This window comes from Botryllus schlosseri, chromosome 6, assembly GCF_051294905.1.
Source record: "Botryllus schlosseri isolate E-star chromosome 6, Bs_hap1, whole genome shotgun sequence".
In the NCBI taxonomy this organism is placed as follows: Eukaryota; Metazoa; Chordata; class Ascidiacea; order Stolidobranchia; family Styelidae; genus Botryllus; species Botryllus schlosseri.
In genome coordinates, this window is record NC_137241.1 from 3,480,166 (window position 1) to 3,496,724 (window position 16,559).

The window sequence follows — 16,559 nt, forward strand, 5'->3', positions numbered from 1 at the left end:
TGGAACATGATATGATAGATTTACCGAAAATAAGGCTTACGATTTTCCTAATTCCTGTAAGAAACACAACCAACTAAATAGTACACATAGATATATCAGAAACGACAAAATAAATATTGCACGGTCCAGGAATTGTAGGAGCTGTATAAGAGTGCATAATTGACAAATATCCAAAGCCCTAAATATTCTCCCCACTGCAAACTGCCTGCAATAGACAGTTTTCGTTGGGATGACCTTTTGATTTAGTCAACCGCCACGGCAGTTCTAGAAAAACACGGTTTTCACGCATAGTTTGTGGCTAATTTACCTTTTTAGTCGGCTTGGTATATAATCGCTTAGCGCTTAACACAAAAATATGACGTTTGCGCGTCATCCAGGACATTTTTTGTTTTATTGAAAAATGAGGTCAAGTCCTCTTAAAAGTGGACATATGGTATCCCTACTTTTATTACATAATCCTTTTCGACTAGGCGCATTCTCCATGTGTAATTTAATATTTGGTTGGTCTGGTATATTTCAGCCCCTATCAACCTCACGTACGTCGTAACATCCAAAGGGTGGCATGATGATACAGCGGACTGCAGTATAAAAGTGAACGGGATCGAGAAGGCGGCACGCGGGAGAGGATTTTGCGTCGTGAGCTTCGATCCGACCACCCTCGGTTACAACGCAGCTACTTTCGATACACACGGTGATCCGGCTGGACAGGTATTCATGCACATTATCAATTCTATGTAGGCCCTACCTCATAGTCCGATCTATCTTTTGCTTACTTACATGAGTATAGTCGGCGCATATGGCATCATTTCTTGACGGACTGCAGTCAAATTCGATCGTAGCAATTGCTGTTATGGATGAGGCCACTGCAAATGCCAAAGTAGTGTCTGATAGAGTTGCGGCACAATTGAAAGATTTGGGAGCTGACGAAGACCCATCTTGCAATATCAGGGACCTGGGTAATATGCTATGTTTCCTGACAGCTGGTTTATAGCCTTATACATATATTAGGGTTACCATATGTTCGTGAAGCAAATTCCGGACACTCTTTAGCGCCCACTAGCGGATTTTTGATCGAGGCGTGACCGTCAATATGACGTCACACTAGCAAAGCATTGCCCATCGACTGTATACACTACGTACTGTATACAGGTATGGAATGGAACATAGCTCATGAATTGGGCCATCAGTAATGTGAGCTCTGGTGATTGCTACTTGCTAGGGTCTGCAATAGATTCCTCATTTTTTCTCCCCCCCCCCCCCGTCCGCTCAAAAAAAAGCACTGATCTTGGCCCACCATAGGGTAGTCGATGTAACTTGTTGGGCACTTACTATATGGATTTGGCTGTTAAATTTTATGTATGAATTCTGTCAATAATATTGATTATTCCATATATTAGGCCGCTATAAAATGCACCAACAGTTTGCACATCCAGTGATTTCCAATCTTTTATGGTCGCGACCTCATTTCCCACTTGAAAATGTTCCAAGGCAAAGCTCAAATCGTGATAAGCTGATTACTAAAAAAATCCAGCTTGCCCAAACTTGCTCACGACCTTGGAAGCTGATTACGTCCAACATCATCATCATCCCCAGATAGCGAACGACCCCAAGATTTGGAACCGCTGTCTGTGACTGAAGCATCCGATCGGCCTTCACCAACTCTAGGAATATACCGTTATAGCTTATAATTGCGATTACAATCAGACTTATTTCAGTCAGTGATGGTTTTTATATTTATTTTGATTGCATTTTGGCGAGGATGGTGCCTGGTACCCATACTAATATCAATATACGTTGCATTACCCTCGCGCGCGGCGCGAAGAACAATTTTGAATAGCATATATCTGCTTGAAAATAATATTGTTTATGTTGATTTACGAAAAACGTTTGAGCCTACTTCAAGCCGTCAAAATTCCGGACATTTAGGCATATTTTAGAATTTCCTCCCGGACGCAGATTTTTCAGTGAAATTCCGGACATGTCCGGGAAATTCCGGACGTATGGCAACCCTAACATATATGCGGTTATTAGCTGGTTGATTATTGATATCTCAATCAATCAATCAGGTTTATTAATATTTTCATCTTTTGCAAACATCACAAGACTGCGATACAATGAAAAGATAGGAAGGTGTCGAAACAACTTGGAGTAGCCTATAAGATCAGGCACCCACCTTAGCCTAGGCGAAGTAAATAAGAAGAATGCACACTGAATGAAAAGTAATGCAGAGAATATAAGACGCAAGCGACAAAATGGGGTGGCATGTGGCGGAGGGCGAGGTTAGGTCGTTTTCCGGTAATCCTGAAGACTGGCTAGTATTGATTTAGAAGAAATTGCTTGTATTTCGACTTGAATGCGGACATGCTCGATGACTTTCGGATAGCCGGTGAGATGCTGTTCCACAATTCGGGTCCGGCATACTTGATAGAGCAATGCGTTTTCTTGTATTCAGTCCTGATCATATGGTAGTTGTTCTTCGTTGACGCGCGTGTGCTGTACTTGTGCGCTTTTCTATCCGTGGTGAAGTAGTCGTTGAAATTTGAGGGGCATTGACCGCAATGAAACTGATACATAAACTTGGCAATTTCTAGCTTACTCATATCTTCTAAGTTTAGAACACCAAATCTTTTGATAACTAGGCCATATTGATTATGCATGTGTTGTTTTCTCCCTTCACGATTATGATATGTGAGGATATCAAATTTGGCACGATTCACTGAGGCGAGGTGTTTAACTGATAGAAATAACTGTACTATAATCATCTTGTAGTATATGTATTAGACGGATTGTCTCCCTTTCTGACATTTGTCGGCATTTGGCTTGATGTACTTAGTTTTGGTAAAGTCGGGGTCACGACCATTTTAACAAACTGGGACTCTGACTATATAGTCAATTCGTTTCAGCAACTCCGCCTCCCACTTCGACTCCATATAGGGTTTTACAAAACTTCCGTCCTCCAAGAGCAAATTTACAGAAATGTTACGAACGTTACATATTTGGTTAGATAGAATCGTTTAGTTGGAGTCAAGAGGATTTTAACAAACTTGGACTCAGAGTTATGGAAAAAAGTCCACTCCACCCAAGACATTACAAAATAACTCTCCGCCAATAGCGAATTTAAATACCTAACTAACTATAACGTTGTCGCGTGATGCTATTGATTCATTTTGCCAAATTATGTCGTTTCTTGCGAGCAGAAGAAATACCGCGTCTCATATCGCTGGTTTCCGTAATCAACTATATCAGCCACTGAACGTGACGTATCTAGCGACTAAACATCATCCAACACTTTACGCTAAAACATTCGGGTAATTACAGGCTATCGCGATTCGTACGCATTCATCGGTCAAAAGGTAGACGCGAGAAGCGACAGACCAGACTGGATTAGCTGTCAACACGTTGAAGCAAGCGCCGGTCACGCAGTTGTCAAAGCAACAATCACGACCAAAAGTAAGTGGCCACGTACACATTCTAAAGTGAATGTCCGAAGCATAAAATTGCCATTTTTGCGTATTTTTATTGTGTGTGCGGTGTAATGTATGCAGGTATCTAATTATGTCGATTTACGTACGTCATTAAAATGTCTTCTACAGCGGACTGCAACTACCAAGGTCAAATTAGCAATGGCATAGGGATGGTTTGAACCTCTGGAAGGTTCAGTTTCGTGTGAAAGTGAACCTTTTTGAAAGGTTCTGTGTGAACGCGAACGTGAATCTCATGACGTCACGATAGTCATATAGCTAATCACAGCCCTACATTTCAATGACGTGATGACCTATATCAACGCGCGTACATTATACACAATACCTAGCGAAGACTCTGGTCACATAATGCCACAATGCTGCAGTACATATTGACGTTTTAAACGTCGCCAAATGTATCACCTGGGGCAATCAAACGATATAATAATCCCAAGAAAGCAAGATCTTCCGTCGCTTTGCCAACAATTTGGACGAGGAATTGCACGAGAATATGAGCTTACGCCTTAACGGTCTAGGCCAGACCGGACAATGTATTCGACGACTAAGTATTGCTATACGTTGATATTGAGCAGAGTTTATAACGGGTTTCTATACTTGCTATCGACATTACCAACACCCCAATCGCAGGGATTTGGTATTTATGTTACTGTAAGCCAGTGGTTCTTAACCTTGCCCCCAGCGCCCCCCCAGGGGGCGCTGGCGATGTTGAAGGGGGCGGAAACGCTCAGGGGGCGATATGGGGGGCGCTGGGCTCAGGGGGGCGGTATGGGGGGCGCTGGAGAAAAATGGCTTCGCAGTAGATGATGTGATGATAGGACATATCCTAAATGAGTATTCGGAGCAAATTCACACCGAAAACTTCGTTACATATAGCCTTCAAAATACATATAGGTTTAATTGTCCATGGGCGCCTAAATGACTGACACCGAATGTTCCTGTCTTGGCAATCTGAACCCCAGAAGACGAATTCCATCTGGCAGGGAAAAATTATATGACAGTGAAGAAATGCCAATCTGAAATCGTGTGCGTCTTTTAGTTTAGTACGATTGGGCGACAGGGATATTCCTGTTGGGCGATATCCCCGTTGAGCGATTCTATATTTTTTGATATTGCAGACAGGGGGTCACGAAATAACATCATGCAACGAGGTCATACCAACGGGTTCGCCCGCCCGAATATGTTTAATTATTGGTAACGGGCCCTACAGTTTCCAAGAAACCTCACAATGTTCGCTTTAAGTTTTGATGAGTCTGCGCACACTCAACAACTCACTGCGCTGACCCTTGGACAACAGTGCGTAACGACTAAAAAAAGGTAATACCTCCGGATTTGTTGTGCGCAACGTAGATTTTCTGTGCGCAGAGACCGTGTCAGCACTGCGCACGTGCGCAGCTTAGAGGGACCATTGCACCTAACTCAGCTCTACCGGTAAATGTGTTTACGTGAGCAGAGAGAGGATAAAAATTGATCTCAATTTACATGCAATTCCCGATGATATTGACCAATTCAATCATTAATTAGTGAAATTTTTCGCACTTCGCGCGACTAGGCGAGAATAGCTCCCTCAGTAAATGGACACCCAATGTAGATACCTAATAGGCTATCAGCAAATAGCGGACAGCCTAATGGGGGTCTGGGAGCGAAGTCCCCCGGAAGTTTGGTTTATCCCCCGATGGGGGCCCAGGACCAACGTTTTATGTTTGGGGAGGGGGGCTGACGAAGTGCTGTTACGGCCCTGGTAACGAATATTTGTACCTGCGGGAACGCCCGAATATGTTTAATTATTAATTACGTGCCCCTTATTTTCCTATACAACAGCTCACTCAGTGTTACTGGTAAATCTGATTACGTGGGCTGAGAGGATAAAAAGTTTATAGCGACTTATAAATGTAATTACCATGCATTATGGAAAATATGCAATTACCATGCATTATAGCAAATTTTGGTACCTAGGGCGACCAGGCCACACAAACTTTGCTGACCACCAAAATCACGATATGGGGTTCGTGGGGGCGAAGCCCTCAGAAGTTCGGTTTATCACGCTATGGGTGCGCAAGGCAATCGTTTTTAGGGGGGTTGACGAAGTGCTGTTACGGCCCTCCCTCTTACTCATTGTCTTTATTACATTCCTTACAATATGAAGTTGAGGGGGGCGCTGGAGCACAATAATTTTTGAAAGGGGCGCTGGACGAAAAAAGGTTAAGAACCACTGCTGTAAGCATATGAAGTCAAGATTGACTCCGTATGCGTGCTAGACTTTTTACATCAGGCAGAGATATCAATCTCATTGATTCGTAGAATATGCATAATTCGCCGACTACATGTAGTGTATTTCGCTCTTGACGTTGTGTGATTGCGGGTCAAGTTCACAGCAGAGAGTCACTAAATATTCACAAACGGAAAGCTGGATATTTCGAGTAGACTTTTGTAACAAAGCAAGTAAATTTTTTTGAGAATGTCAAGGTGTATGATCGTTTAGTGTTGAATTTTTATGCTGCCAGCGCTATGCATAGAGTGGCCCGCAGTTGAAATTCAATGAATTTCAACCAAAGATGTTACAATGAAGTGAAAATTGTGATATATAAAACGTTCACAGTTCAGAACCTACCAAGGTCCGTTTGTGAACGTGAACCTCTAGATTTCTGAGGTCCACACACAGAAAGCGAACGTGAACCTCGCGTTCACACCATCCCTGAATGGTAAACTGACATTGAATGACAACTGACACATTGTCTACACCAGTGATTCCCAAATTTTCTTGGCTTGCGGTTGTGGCACACTACAAAATCATAAAACACTCGTTGCACACTTGCAAGAAAACTTCTCTGAAAAAACTATATGCTTATTTATTTGAATATACGACTGAACAATGATTAAAGTGAGGCTGCATTGTTGACAAACATCTCTTGATTCGGCAATTCCAAGCAGTCTCTACCATGCACAATTTTTAATTCCAGTCAAAAAAGAACGCTCAGATAGTCATGGTGATGAACATGGCAATATAGAGGATTTGAAAGGAGACAGCCATGACGCATCCATTTTGTATCATATGACAAATATGGCATAATGAGAAAACGTTCGAAAAGGCATTTGTTTAAAACGCTGCTTATAATATGTTTTAAAATACCGTATGCTTTAAATGCAACCCATACCAGCAATGTGCAGCATGTTGTTGATATACAATGCTCTTTCCAATTCTATACTAGTTGCTGACGATTATCCCTGACGAGTGTAAGCCGAAAATATTCGGGAGCTCATTTAAATTCGGGCTAAACTTTGCATTTTTAATGTTCGCATATACCGTAGGCCTACACCAACCTAAAGTGAAATTTGGCACCACCCTCAACCAGTAATACCCAAGCCTGACTACGAGCTAGCCCTCTTGATCCTTCAAAAAAATATGATAGTTATAAACAGTTGTAGTTTGTTTCTATGAACTTACGTGTGTGTAGCATTTCTAAGCTAAATGGTCAGACTCAAATATAAATATAACAATCGGTTGACCGAGAAACCCAAGCAGCTGTGGCGTACTGCACGCTCTGCAATTGCGCCCGGTTTCGTGTAACTTGATGAGCCCAAAGCCATAACCAAGTCGAAAATTGAATTGATTCGTGTTATTTTTCTGGTCGTTGGTACATGCTCTCATGATTTAAAATTTTTGTGATCATTTCTTGACTGTTTACATGGGACTTCACACGTGCCCCGACCCTAATAAGGTTAGGAACCGATGGTCTAAAGCTGTAAACCCTAAACACTATGAAATTATTTACAGGAAGATTTGTTATCCCTTGAATGGCGGAGTCTTCAGCGATGAACAACAGAAGATGATTCAGCGCTGCAAAAGATAGCTTCAATTATAAGATTTATGTAGGTCTTGAAATTATAGTATATCGCAGACTAATACTTTTCTCCACATCAACATGTTTCAGACTAGTAGCCTGTTTCTGTACGATTTATATTCGCTTGAAATGATTACACTGGTTGACATGATTTTTGTTTTTTGTCCACAATGATGTCTATGAAGACAATTTTCGTACGCTGATTACGAATATGAAGTCGTTTTTTTCATCACGTCAAGATTTTTTATGATCTGTGATGCAAAATTTTGCATTTCAGTACTAATAACAACCTGTTCTGTGACGTACTCCCAGCTGTTGGGTCATAGCCATTACCATTGTGACGTCATCAGAGGTGGTCAAAGTACTTACCATGGTACTAGAAGTAGAAGTAACGGCGTCAATTTCTGCTCAGGTAGAAGTAAAAGTAACTTGTTATAAGTATGTAAAAAAGCAAGTATTCTAGACCTGGTTTTTGATATCAGTATCAATTTATCAATAGATCCTTCCTTTCAAAACATTACAAGACTGCGATACAATGAAAAGATAGGAAGACGTAAAACGACTTGGATTAGTCTTTGAAATCAGGCACCCACTTGGGCCTAGGCGATGTAATGAAGAGGAATCACAACATAATGAATGAAAAATAAAGCGACATTGAGGCTGTGAAGCATTTGAAAACGATTCTTTAGCTTTTGGTGTGCCAATGGTTTGGAGAGGCCACATGGACATCTAAAAGATTGCTACTTTTGCTCATGTTTTTTTTTATTCAATGTCAAACATCAGCATCAAATTCAATATCCAAGTTGACTTTTGCAATGCGACCGATTCCTCATGGGTCGGATGTCACAATTCCATTGCCTTCAAAAGTTTTACCAACAGTTGAAGATTCTCTCGGTGAAAAGTCTTTGTTTGAAAAATGTTCTCAGCATGAATGTGATGGTGATAAGCAGCTATGTAAAGTTGAATCAAGCGGAACTAAATAACTTTGTTATAAATTTCAATTTGCCAAATAATCTGCTTTTATTGTAGTTTCCAGATTGAAAGCCAAACATATACTTGGCACTGATACCACTGTTGCTTGGTATATGCATCGTGATAGCGAATACACACGCTTCTTTGCCTCCGAACCCTCATATTGTGTTGATGTTAAAGGTCTCAGAGAGACGTTGGGAACTGTGAATTGTGCCTCTTTATTTATGCACCAATCCCAAAAGCTGTTTTGTCGCACAATACAAATCAATGTGCTTCTATCCCTGTATAGCTAAGGCTTGGGCAAAGTGCGGCCGGCGGGCCAAATACGGCCCGCGTAGCTATTCTGTGCGGCCCGCGAGAAGTTGCTTGAATTCAAAATATAAAACCTACTTTTTAAAGTTGCTGCGTGGACTAAAACCATAGGATGTATAAACTGAGTCGAAAATTCGTCTGCTATCAAGTCTGTTCATTAACATGCCGCGATTACGCAGCCTATGCATACCTCACATGCGTAATCCAGATTCAAAATTAAGTCAATGTAGCAAACTTTGCCGTTACAATTAAAGTCAAAAGAAGTCACCAAACCTTCTTTGTTGCCGATTCCACATAACGCATTAAACGGTCTGTGTTTCAAATTGTTACATGATGCGTTTCCAATTCCGTAACCCGTAAAACAAACCATTCAGTGCCCGCAATTTCTATGAGTCATCATCACCCATAAAGAATGTAAAAAAGCCGAAAGTTGAAATTCAAAGAAGGTTCTGAGGACTAAATATTTGTTTACTGGATTCCGGGGTAATCAGTGCCGATCACGTCGCCGTGTTTAAGAAGTATAATTTAAGTCTGTACTATGAAAAACTCGAATATATTCCATTCGTGAGGTGAGCGTCGTGGCGAAAGGACGTGTCCTAATCAAGGGAATTAGCTTCGACACGAAGGCTGCAGCGCGTTTGGAGAAGTCTCTTCAAGAGAACAGTCGTTTATATTGCATTGCATTCCTAATAGTCAGTGTTGTCAGAGTTCGTAGTTAATGTCAGGTAAAAAAGGAGCGCATAAGTGCTCCGCAGAAGACCAGCTCAATGGACCTGCTTCTAAAGAATCAGCTCCAAGCAACTCGGTACAAACTAGTAATTCAATTATCGTCAAGGGTATAACTAGGCAACTATGATCTTTCAATCCATTGGTAATCAATAGACATCTGTATCAGGTGTTAGGCGGTGCCTACTAATATATCAAAGTACTTCCTTCCGGCGACTTGTGCGTATTATGCGCGAACTACGATCAGGTCACGAAACTGCTGACGTGCACTAACCTTGGTACTACTGACAAACCAATAATAGAGGTACGAGCCGAGCTGTACAAAACGATAACACCCGAGACGGGGGGAGTTATAGGAGATGATCCCGTGGATCTAACCAACGAAGAGATCCAACATACACAAAGTAGCATTTGTGCGACGGTTTTCTTATAAGTCAAACGGAGAGTCTTAAGCCGAGTCGGTCAGTTCTGTTATACTTCGCCTCTACCATATTACCAACGGTGGTAAAAATCGGTTTTATGCAACCCACCGCCAACTAGATGTTATAACTGTAATCGGTTTGGGCACAAGTCTAAATACTGCCGTAGCACACAACGTTGCACTAGATGCGGAGAACTGCACAAATACGATAATTGCGACAAAGAGCCAAGATGTGTGAACTGTGGTGAGAAACACTCAGCTGGTTACGGCGGTTGTGTGCGTTACCGACAGGAAGGGAAATTTAACTCGATAATGACACAACAGGGAATAGGCTACTGGGAAGCCAGACAACAGTACACTTTAACACAAATGCCGCCAAATACACAATCATATGATGAATTCCCGACTCTGCCGCGCCCCGCTGCAATTATCCTTCATCAAAACTCGACACCTGTAGGAAACAACGCAGTAACAATGCCCACGGCCATCACTCCAAGGAGAGATGCACCCACGAATGACACTGCTCCCAACGACAAAAACACAGTTACCCGATAGCCGCTATAACCATAACCGTGCTGGCTACATCTCCATTGCCACAACAGAATTCTTCCAATTTATAGCAGACGTGATGAAAAATGCATTCATCTGCATGAATGAAGGTGCAGAAATAAACGTTGCATCCATTGTGACCAAGTCCGCAGATTCTTTTCTCGGTATGTCTTTACCCAATACAGCTTCGTCATTTACAGAAAACACCCCAAATCGATCGACATCAAATAAAGCCGCGTTAAACACAAAGCATGCCAAATCGACCGATGTCCAATGCAGCCGCGTCGAATACAGAAACCACGTCAAATCGATCGATTTCATCACAACGAGAACTCACAACAACATACAACGAGCAAGCAGATTTTGAGCCGGTCATGGATTTGAGCATGTCAGGCCAAGGGAATTCACCATGTCAAAAATAATGCGGTGGAATTGCCGAGGTATCTATAGGAAACTGGACGAACTCAAAGTACATTATAGATTTGGCTGGAAAGCCGGATATTATTGCTTTACAAGAGACACATTTGGTACCAAAATACTCTCTAGAAAATACCGGGTTATGTTATTCTGAGGAAGGACAGAAATATCCACGGCGGTGGCCTATGCTTAGAGGACATAGCAATAGAATGTATACAATATTCACAAATTCCTCCTTGGACGTCCGTAAATAGCACTTGCGACCTTGATCTAGAAATGAAATTCCGCGAACTCAATAATCCCCAAGCTACGAATATCGAATGCCGGGAAGTACTAGTAGAGCGATACAAAAACTATTGTGCTATTTATACAGACGGCTCGAAACCTGACGCCGGATGTGGATCAGCATTCTATGTACATAGTTTTGAATTTTCGTATAAAAAATCACTGAACAGACTTATGAGTATATTTACGGCGGAGCTGATGGCTATCAGAGACAGTCTACCCTGGGCTTGTAACAATTGCGAACCTAACATACAATTAGCAATTTTCCCGGACAGTAGTAGCTCAATAAAAGCAATCGACAGCCGATCTAAAGACAATGACTTGATCAGGGATATCCACTTACAAACCATCCATTTATCGACAAGAGGATCAACAGTCACGTTTGTTTGGATACCCGCACACAAAGGACTTGCATATAACGAAACCGCCGATAAATTGGCAAAGGAAGCATCCAGGGAACCCGTCGATCATCCAAACATGGTCCCACTTACTGTAAAAGAATGTCAAGCCATCGTAGCAGAATATTACAGGGACATACGACGTAATGCCACTCAACAAATGAACGAACTCGGCAATCAGGAGATGGAGTCGCTCCAAGTAAACTTTTCATAAGCAAACCCATCGAAGCCGAAGAGAGAATTCGATCTTGACCCAATTGTACACCGGTCACTGCAGGCTAAACAAACACCTGCAGAGCAGAGACGCACGAAAGTATCGAACACCTTGCACAGTATTTTCTCTCATAGTTAATCAAAGAACGATTCAACCGTTAATCGACTATGTTATATTGACCGGAAGAGACATATAACAAGCACCACTCATCACAAATACCCACCCACCCACGAATATATACACTCGGTGAAGGGACGGCGAATTTCGGAAGAACCGTAAGCTTGGCTCAACAACATAACCATTTCACCAAGCTGCACACTTCTCTGAAGCCAGCGACCAGGACAATAAGCTAAAGTATTCCCAGGACCGTACCTGACACCCCCCGCTAATTGCGGAGCGAGCTCGAAGAGGGCCCAAAATTAATTCGTGAATGAATATATATTATGTGGTATTTTTGTTAAAATATAAAGAACTTCATTCTAATTTTTCTCGCGCAACTGGCGATTTAGAGATCTATGGGTTTAAGAATTGGTCATTGCGGCGGCAACCATTGCTCTCTATAAATCAGTAGTGTTAAACTCAACTTGCGTTGCGGGCCGGATTCGAACCTTCAGATCGCTCGTGGGCCGGTCGGCCGGACTAGTCAAATAATTCAAAAACATCACCTCAGAATCCATGGTCTTGGTTTTTACTTGAATATACTTTAAGATCATCATATGCTGTTGCTATCACAATGTAATGCTTGCACGCGAAAATTCATCGCACAAATAATTCTATACTACCACTAGATGTCTACATTACACGAAATTGACGTAAAGCATGAATTTCGGGAACATGTCGCAAAATGCTGTCACAATGTAATGCATGCACGAAAGAATTCCTCGCAAAAATAATTTTATACTACCACTAGATGTCTATTACACGAAATTGACGTAAAGCATGAATATTCGTAAACATGTCGCAAAATATATCTTCGTCTGAGAATATTCCTAATGTACTAAAACAGGAGTAGTACCCGCTACTGGAAATGTAAAACCCTATGTGCTATTAGGCATTTACGTCGGTTTTATCGTTGACTGTTGAATCTTATTCGTAACAACCAGGCCAGATGCTTCAAGTCAATTTCAACATTGCCTCATTTCAATCCTCATTGTGATGTGGCCGTGGTAGGCCAACGGCTGAATTCGTACGTAACGCGCGACGATGGGTGAGATGAAAAAGTTTTCCACGACGGTGTTTCTGTCTGTATTTCCAACGAACACCTTTGAAGGGAATGATTGATTATTTCAAACTCAAAGTATATAGTCGTGGTCTAGCGCAGTGGTTCCCAACGTGAACGATATCGCCCTCCAGCGGGCGATTTTAAGAAACAAGGGGGCGAAAATACCAAATGGAGCGACAGGGGGGCGAAAATGTTAGAAAATCAACTGAAATATATTTAATTAACATGGCCAAAAAATGCACGTAAAGGCGGCTTATTCTGATTAGGATGCGAAAAAAAGGTCAACTCAACGGAAAGTAAACGCGGAAACCGGTTTTCAGAGCACCTACCAATGGCCTTTTTTAATAAATTCACCAACGATCATAGTTAATTGAATAAATTTCCGTTTGGTATGTCCTCTTTTTCGAATCCGTAAATATGGGGGGGGGAGAAAATTTGTTTCCAGATTGATAGAGGGGGCGATGACTAGAAAATGGTTGGGAATCACTGGTCTGGCGTATATGCTGCGATTGTATTCAGTTATAAATGTATGAATTCTTATCATTTGAGCCCTGATATGTCCCATACAATTAGATACTTACTTTAGGCCCGCCCTTCTCTGCATAATACCGTAACGAGTTAACAGAAGCTCCGTAGAGAACGCGATAACTGGTCACCCATTGGTCGGCATCTCCTCTGCCCCGAGTTACCACTCCGAAAATTGTTTTGGGTGCAAAGAAGTCCACTTGCAGCCATTGGTTTCCGTTATCTGACAAGGGTCATATCCGAATGAAACTATCCGATTATTACGTTTCAACCCGAATATTCTTACTAGTTGCGGAACACCACGAGCTGCCAGAGTTGAGAGTACCTTGTGATACTAGACAGGCTGGATTTGGGAACACCGAAGAAGCGGACAGTTGTGTCGTTTTGATTTTGCCGGTAGATATTCCCATGTAACACATTCCTGCGATTTATTCAAAGCAATAATGATAATATTTATAGTTAGTAATTCACCTAATTCAAACTCACGCCTCATATTTAACAATTACTGACTGTTTAGTAGGGCTGTTCAAAAATAACTTTTTTTCCTGAATCTTGCAGTTACGTGATTAAATCGTTAGGTTGCCTTAAAAATCGACGCACACCAAATTTGAATTCATTCCAACCAATATTCGCGGGTTTCGTAGAGTTTGAAAATTTCGAATTTGCCTATGAATGCAAAAAAAAAAATTTTGAAATTTTTCTTCCAACCCCGTGAAATTGTTGCGCTGTCTTCAAAAACGATGCACATAAAATTTGACTCAATTCGAAGCCGTAGAAGCGGAGTTATTTGAGTTTTTCGATGATAATTCTGGGATTATATCCCAGAATTATCATCTAAAAACTCAAATAACTCCGCTTCTACGTCTTGGAATTGAGTCAAATTTGTTGTGCATCGTTTTTGAAGACAGCGCAACAATTTTATGTGGTTGGAAAAAAAAAAATTTTTTTTGCATTCATAGGCAAATTCAAAATTTTCAAACTCTACGAAATCCGCGAATATTGGTTGGAATGAATTCAAATTTGGTGTGCGTCGTTTTTTAAGGCAACCTAACGATTTAATCACGTAACCCGCAAGATTCAGGAAAAGAAGTAATTTTTGAACAGCCCTACTGTTTAGTTATTCATTGTGGTTTTGATGGTGTTTTGTTTTATAAGTCTAAATTTTGTACGGTACGCTGCGAAAATAGTATATGGGCTGCACGGAGTCCATAGTATTTTCGCTGGGATTCAATAGCTAGGGTTTGGGATTCATTAGAATCTCTGAATTGCCGCATATGCTCTCTAGGAGAGCAGTAAGATGTCTGGAAGCCACGAAAATCCACGACCTATCGTATTAGGAACCATCGTAATTGCTGTCTTGCATTATTGTCAGATTGCCGACGAGATTGCCGGCTTGTTGATCGATAGGTCTTGGATTCAATCCGCGGTCCGGTGACACCAGAGACCTGATGGGTAACACGCGCGCTCATCGCTACTGGGATGTGGTTAGATTTTGTTTGTTTGTGTTATTCATGGTGTTTGTCGACGGTGGTCATTTACGCCACGTCGATTGTCTTTATTACTGTATCAGTGATTCGTTGGTACGCTCCACAGCTGCAACACCGATTGGTTGTTGGCTCGAGTGAGAGACCGATGTTGACTCCAGAATTCCTACCTCAAGTAATGGGTTTTTTTAGGCTCCTTCTTGCCTGCGAATCGCGAAAGTGGTGTCTTAAAAATGCCTAGAATTGGGCCGTGCTACAACTCAGTAAATACGAAATCATAATGAAGATATCGGCTTGGTGTAAAATGACCAATGTATTCGAAACAGCATGATTATCATAAACAAACAACTGTGAATTGGGATGATCTCCATACTGTAATAAGACGGTATACATTTTTGTGCTTGATGTTTTTGCGGCATATAGAATGAGTCAATGACTCATGATGCAAATTGCATAGAGAAAAATCGTATTGTTATTATGCAGGCACGGTATTTTTTGCATTTTTCTCAAGACATATGGCAGTATCGATGACCACATGTGACATACACGTAGATATTTGTTGATTTGACTTATTTGGATTTATCATTAAGAATGTAGTGAGCCTGGTGTAAAATAACCATTGATGTCGAAAAAAAACATGAAAACAATAACAACAACTTTGCATATTTTCATACAGTCACATCACAACTACTTCAAACTATCATAACTTTGCACGGTAGGACCTACCTGTAGTTAGCATTGAAACGGCGTCATAAAATGAAATCCTTTCTTACCTGGAGATCTTTTGATACTGTCTCGTAAGTCTAATAAAATGGAACTATAATTAGCGTGGTGTTCCTACCACAGTAAACGTTGGTACATACTTTACCTTTCAATTCCTGAAGCTGCTTTGTGATTTCTCCAAGGTCGCAAGAACAGGCTCCCTGGTCGCCCTTAGGGCCAGCGGGACCGGGGGGTCCGACTGCCCCACGCTTACCTGGAGGTGCACTATAGTTCGATGAGCCCCATTCCCCGTCAAAGGTAGTCTCGTGATCTCTCAACAGCAAATGTCTGATAGACGTCAATGTGTCTTGGCATGTAGTGCTACAGAGGCCAATTGTTGAATAGCCCAGGAGGACGTAAATCAGCCACATATTTCCAATCAACTTCATCTTATGAATAACTTTTTATTCACGATACTTGCTATTAACAAATTGGAACATAAGGTTTCGACCCACAATACCTATAGTCATTTCACGAAAGCTAGCAAGCTAACAATCGGCAAGAACTGATTCTGCCCCTCATATAACACAGCATAGCCTACATGTCAGCGACTTGACCCTTTGCATGTGATGAAATAGGCTCGACTATAATCTGCTTCCATCTTCGCAATTAAATAGCAAAACAGACGGGCCTATATATGGTCATTACACCTGAAATTGAGATCGCGAGTCGCGCAGGTTATGACCAACATTTGTCGAGGCGAAAGTCGTGAGTAGTATTAGCTGCGACTTCAATTAATCGACACAGTGTCGACAAACGTTTTCGTGACGATTTTAGATCATTAGAATTTAATATTCTGCCAGGGCTGATTTCTTGGTGTCGGCCTGAAGACGTTATCGCCATACATCAGTAACGGGTTCGTGTTCGTGCAATATAGTTTTGATTCGTGACAATCAGCTTCACATTAATCACATATTACATTCGCAAATGTGCAATCAGCGCGATTCATGT

General features: G+C 41.5%; 3 protein-coding genes across 4 annotated transcripts in view; 2 read left to right on the forward strand and 1 right to left on the reverse strand.

Moving 5' to 3' along the window:
* The window catches only part of LOC145440332 (uncharacterized), a 32,581-nt gene extending 24,127 nt beyond the window's left edge, over positions 1 to 8,454 (forward strand). For both annotated transcript variants that reach the window (XM_080317899.1, XM_080317900.1), the window contains 4 exons: positions 521 to 708; positions 788 to 956; positions 3,319 to 3,450; positions 7,255 to 8,454. In XM_080317899.1, coding sequence (XP_080174025.1) covers positions 521 to 708; positions 788 to 956; positions 3,319 to 3,450; positions 7,255 to 7,274 — 509 coding nt within the window. In that variant the 3' untranslated portion in view covers positions 7,275 to 8,454. The remainder of the gene's footprint in view (positions 1 to 520; positions 709 to 787; positions 957 to 3,318; positions 3,451 to 7,254) is intronic.
* LOC145440937 (lactadherin-like) overlaps positions 1 to 16,559 on the forward strand; it is a 175,130-nt gene that overhangs the window by 128,944 nt on the left and 29,627 nt on the right. The gene's annotated exons all lie outside the window — the stretch shown is intronic.
* Positions 12,290 to 16,118, reverse strand: LOC145441079 (retinoschisin-like). The gene is made up of 5 exons (XM_080318868.1): positions 15,715 to 16,118; positions 15,620 to 15,649; positions 13,649 to 13,783; positions 13,419 to 13,585; positions 12,290 to 12,877 (listed from the first exon to the last, which is right to left on the reverse strand). Exons 1-5 carry the CDS (start codon positions 15,995 to 15,997, stop codon positions 12,740 to 12,742), a joined length of 753 nt encoding a protein of 250 aa, XP_080174994.1. The 5' UTR covers positions 15,998 to 16,118; the 3' UTR covers positions 12,290 to 12,739.

Coding starts and splice junctions, on each gene's coding strand:
- LOC145441079 (XM_080318868.1), bottom strand. CDS start 15,997: ATGAAGTTGATTGGAAATATGTGGCTGATTTACGTCCTCCTGGGCTAT. Junction 15,650..15,714: donor GCAGCTTCAGGAATTGAAAG/GTAAAGTATGTA, acceptor CCATTTTATTAG/ACTTACGAGACAGTATCAAA. Junction 13,586..13,648: donor CTCGTGGTGTTCCGCAACTA/GTAAGAATATTC, acceptor GACCCTTGTCAG/ATAACGGAAACCAATGGCTG.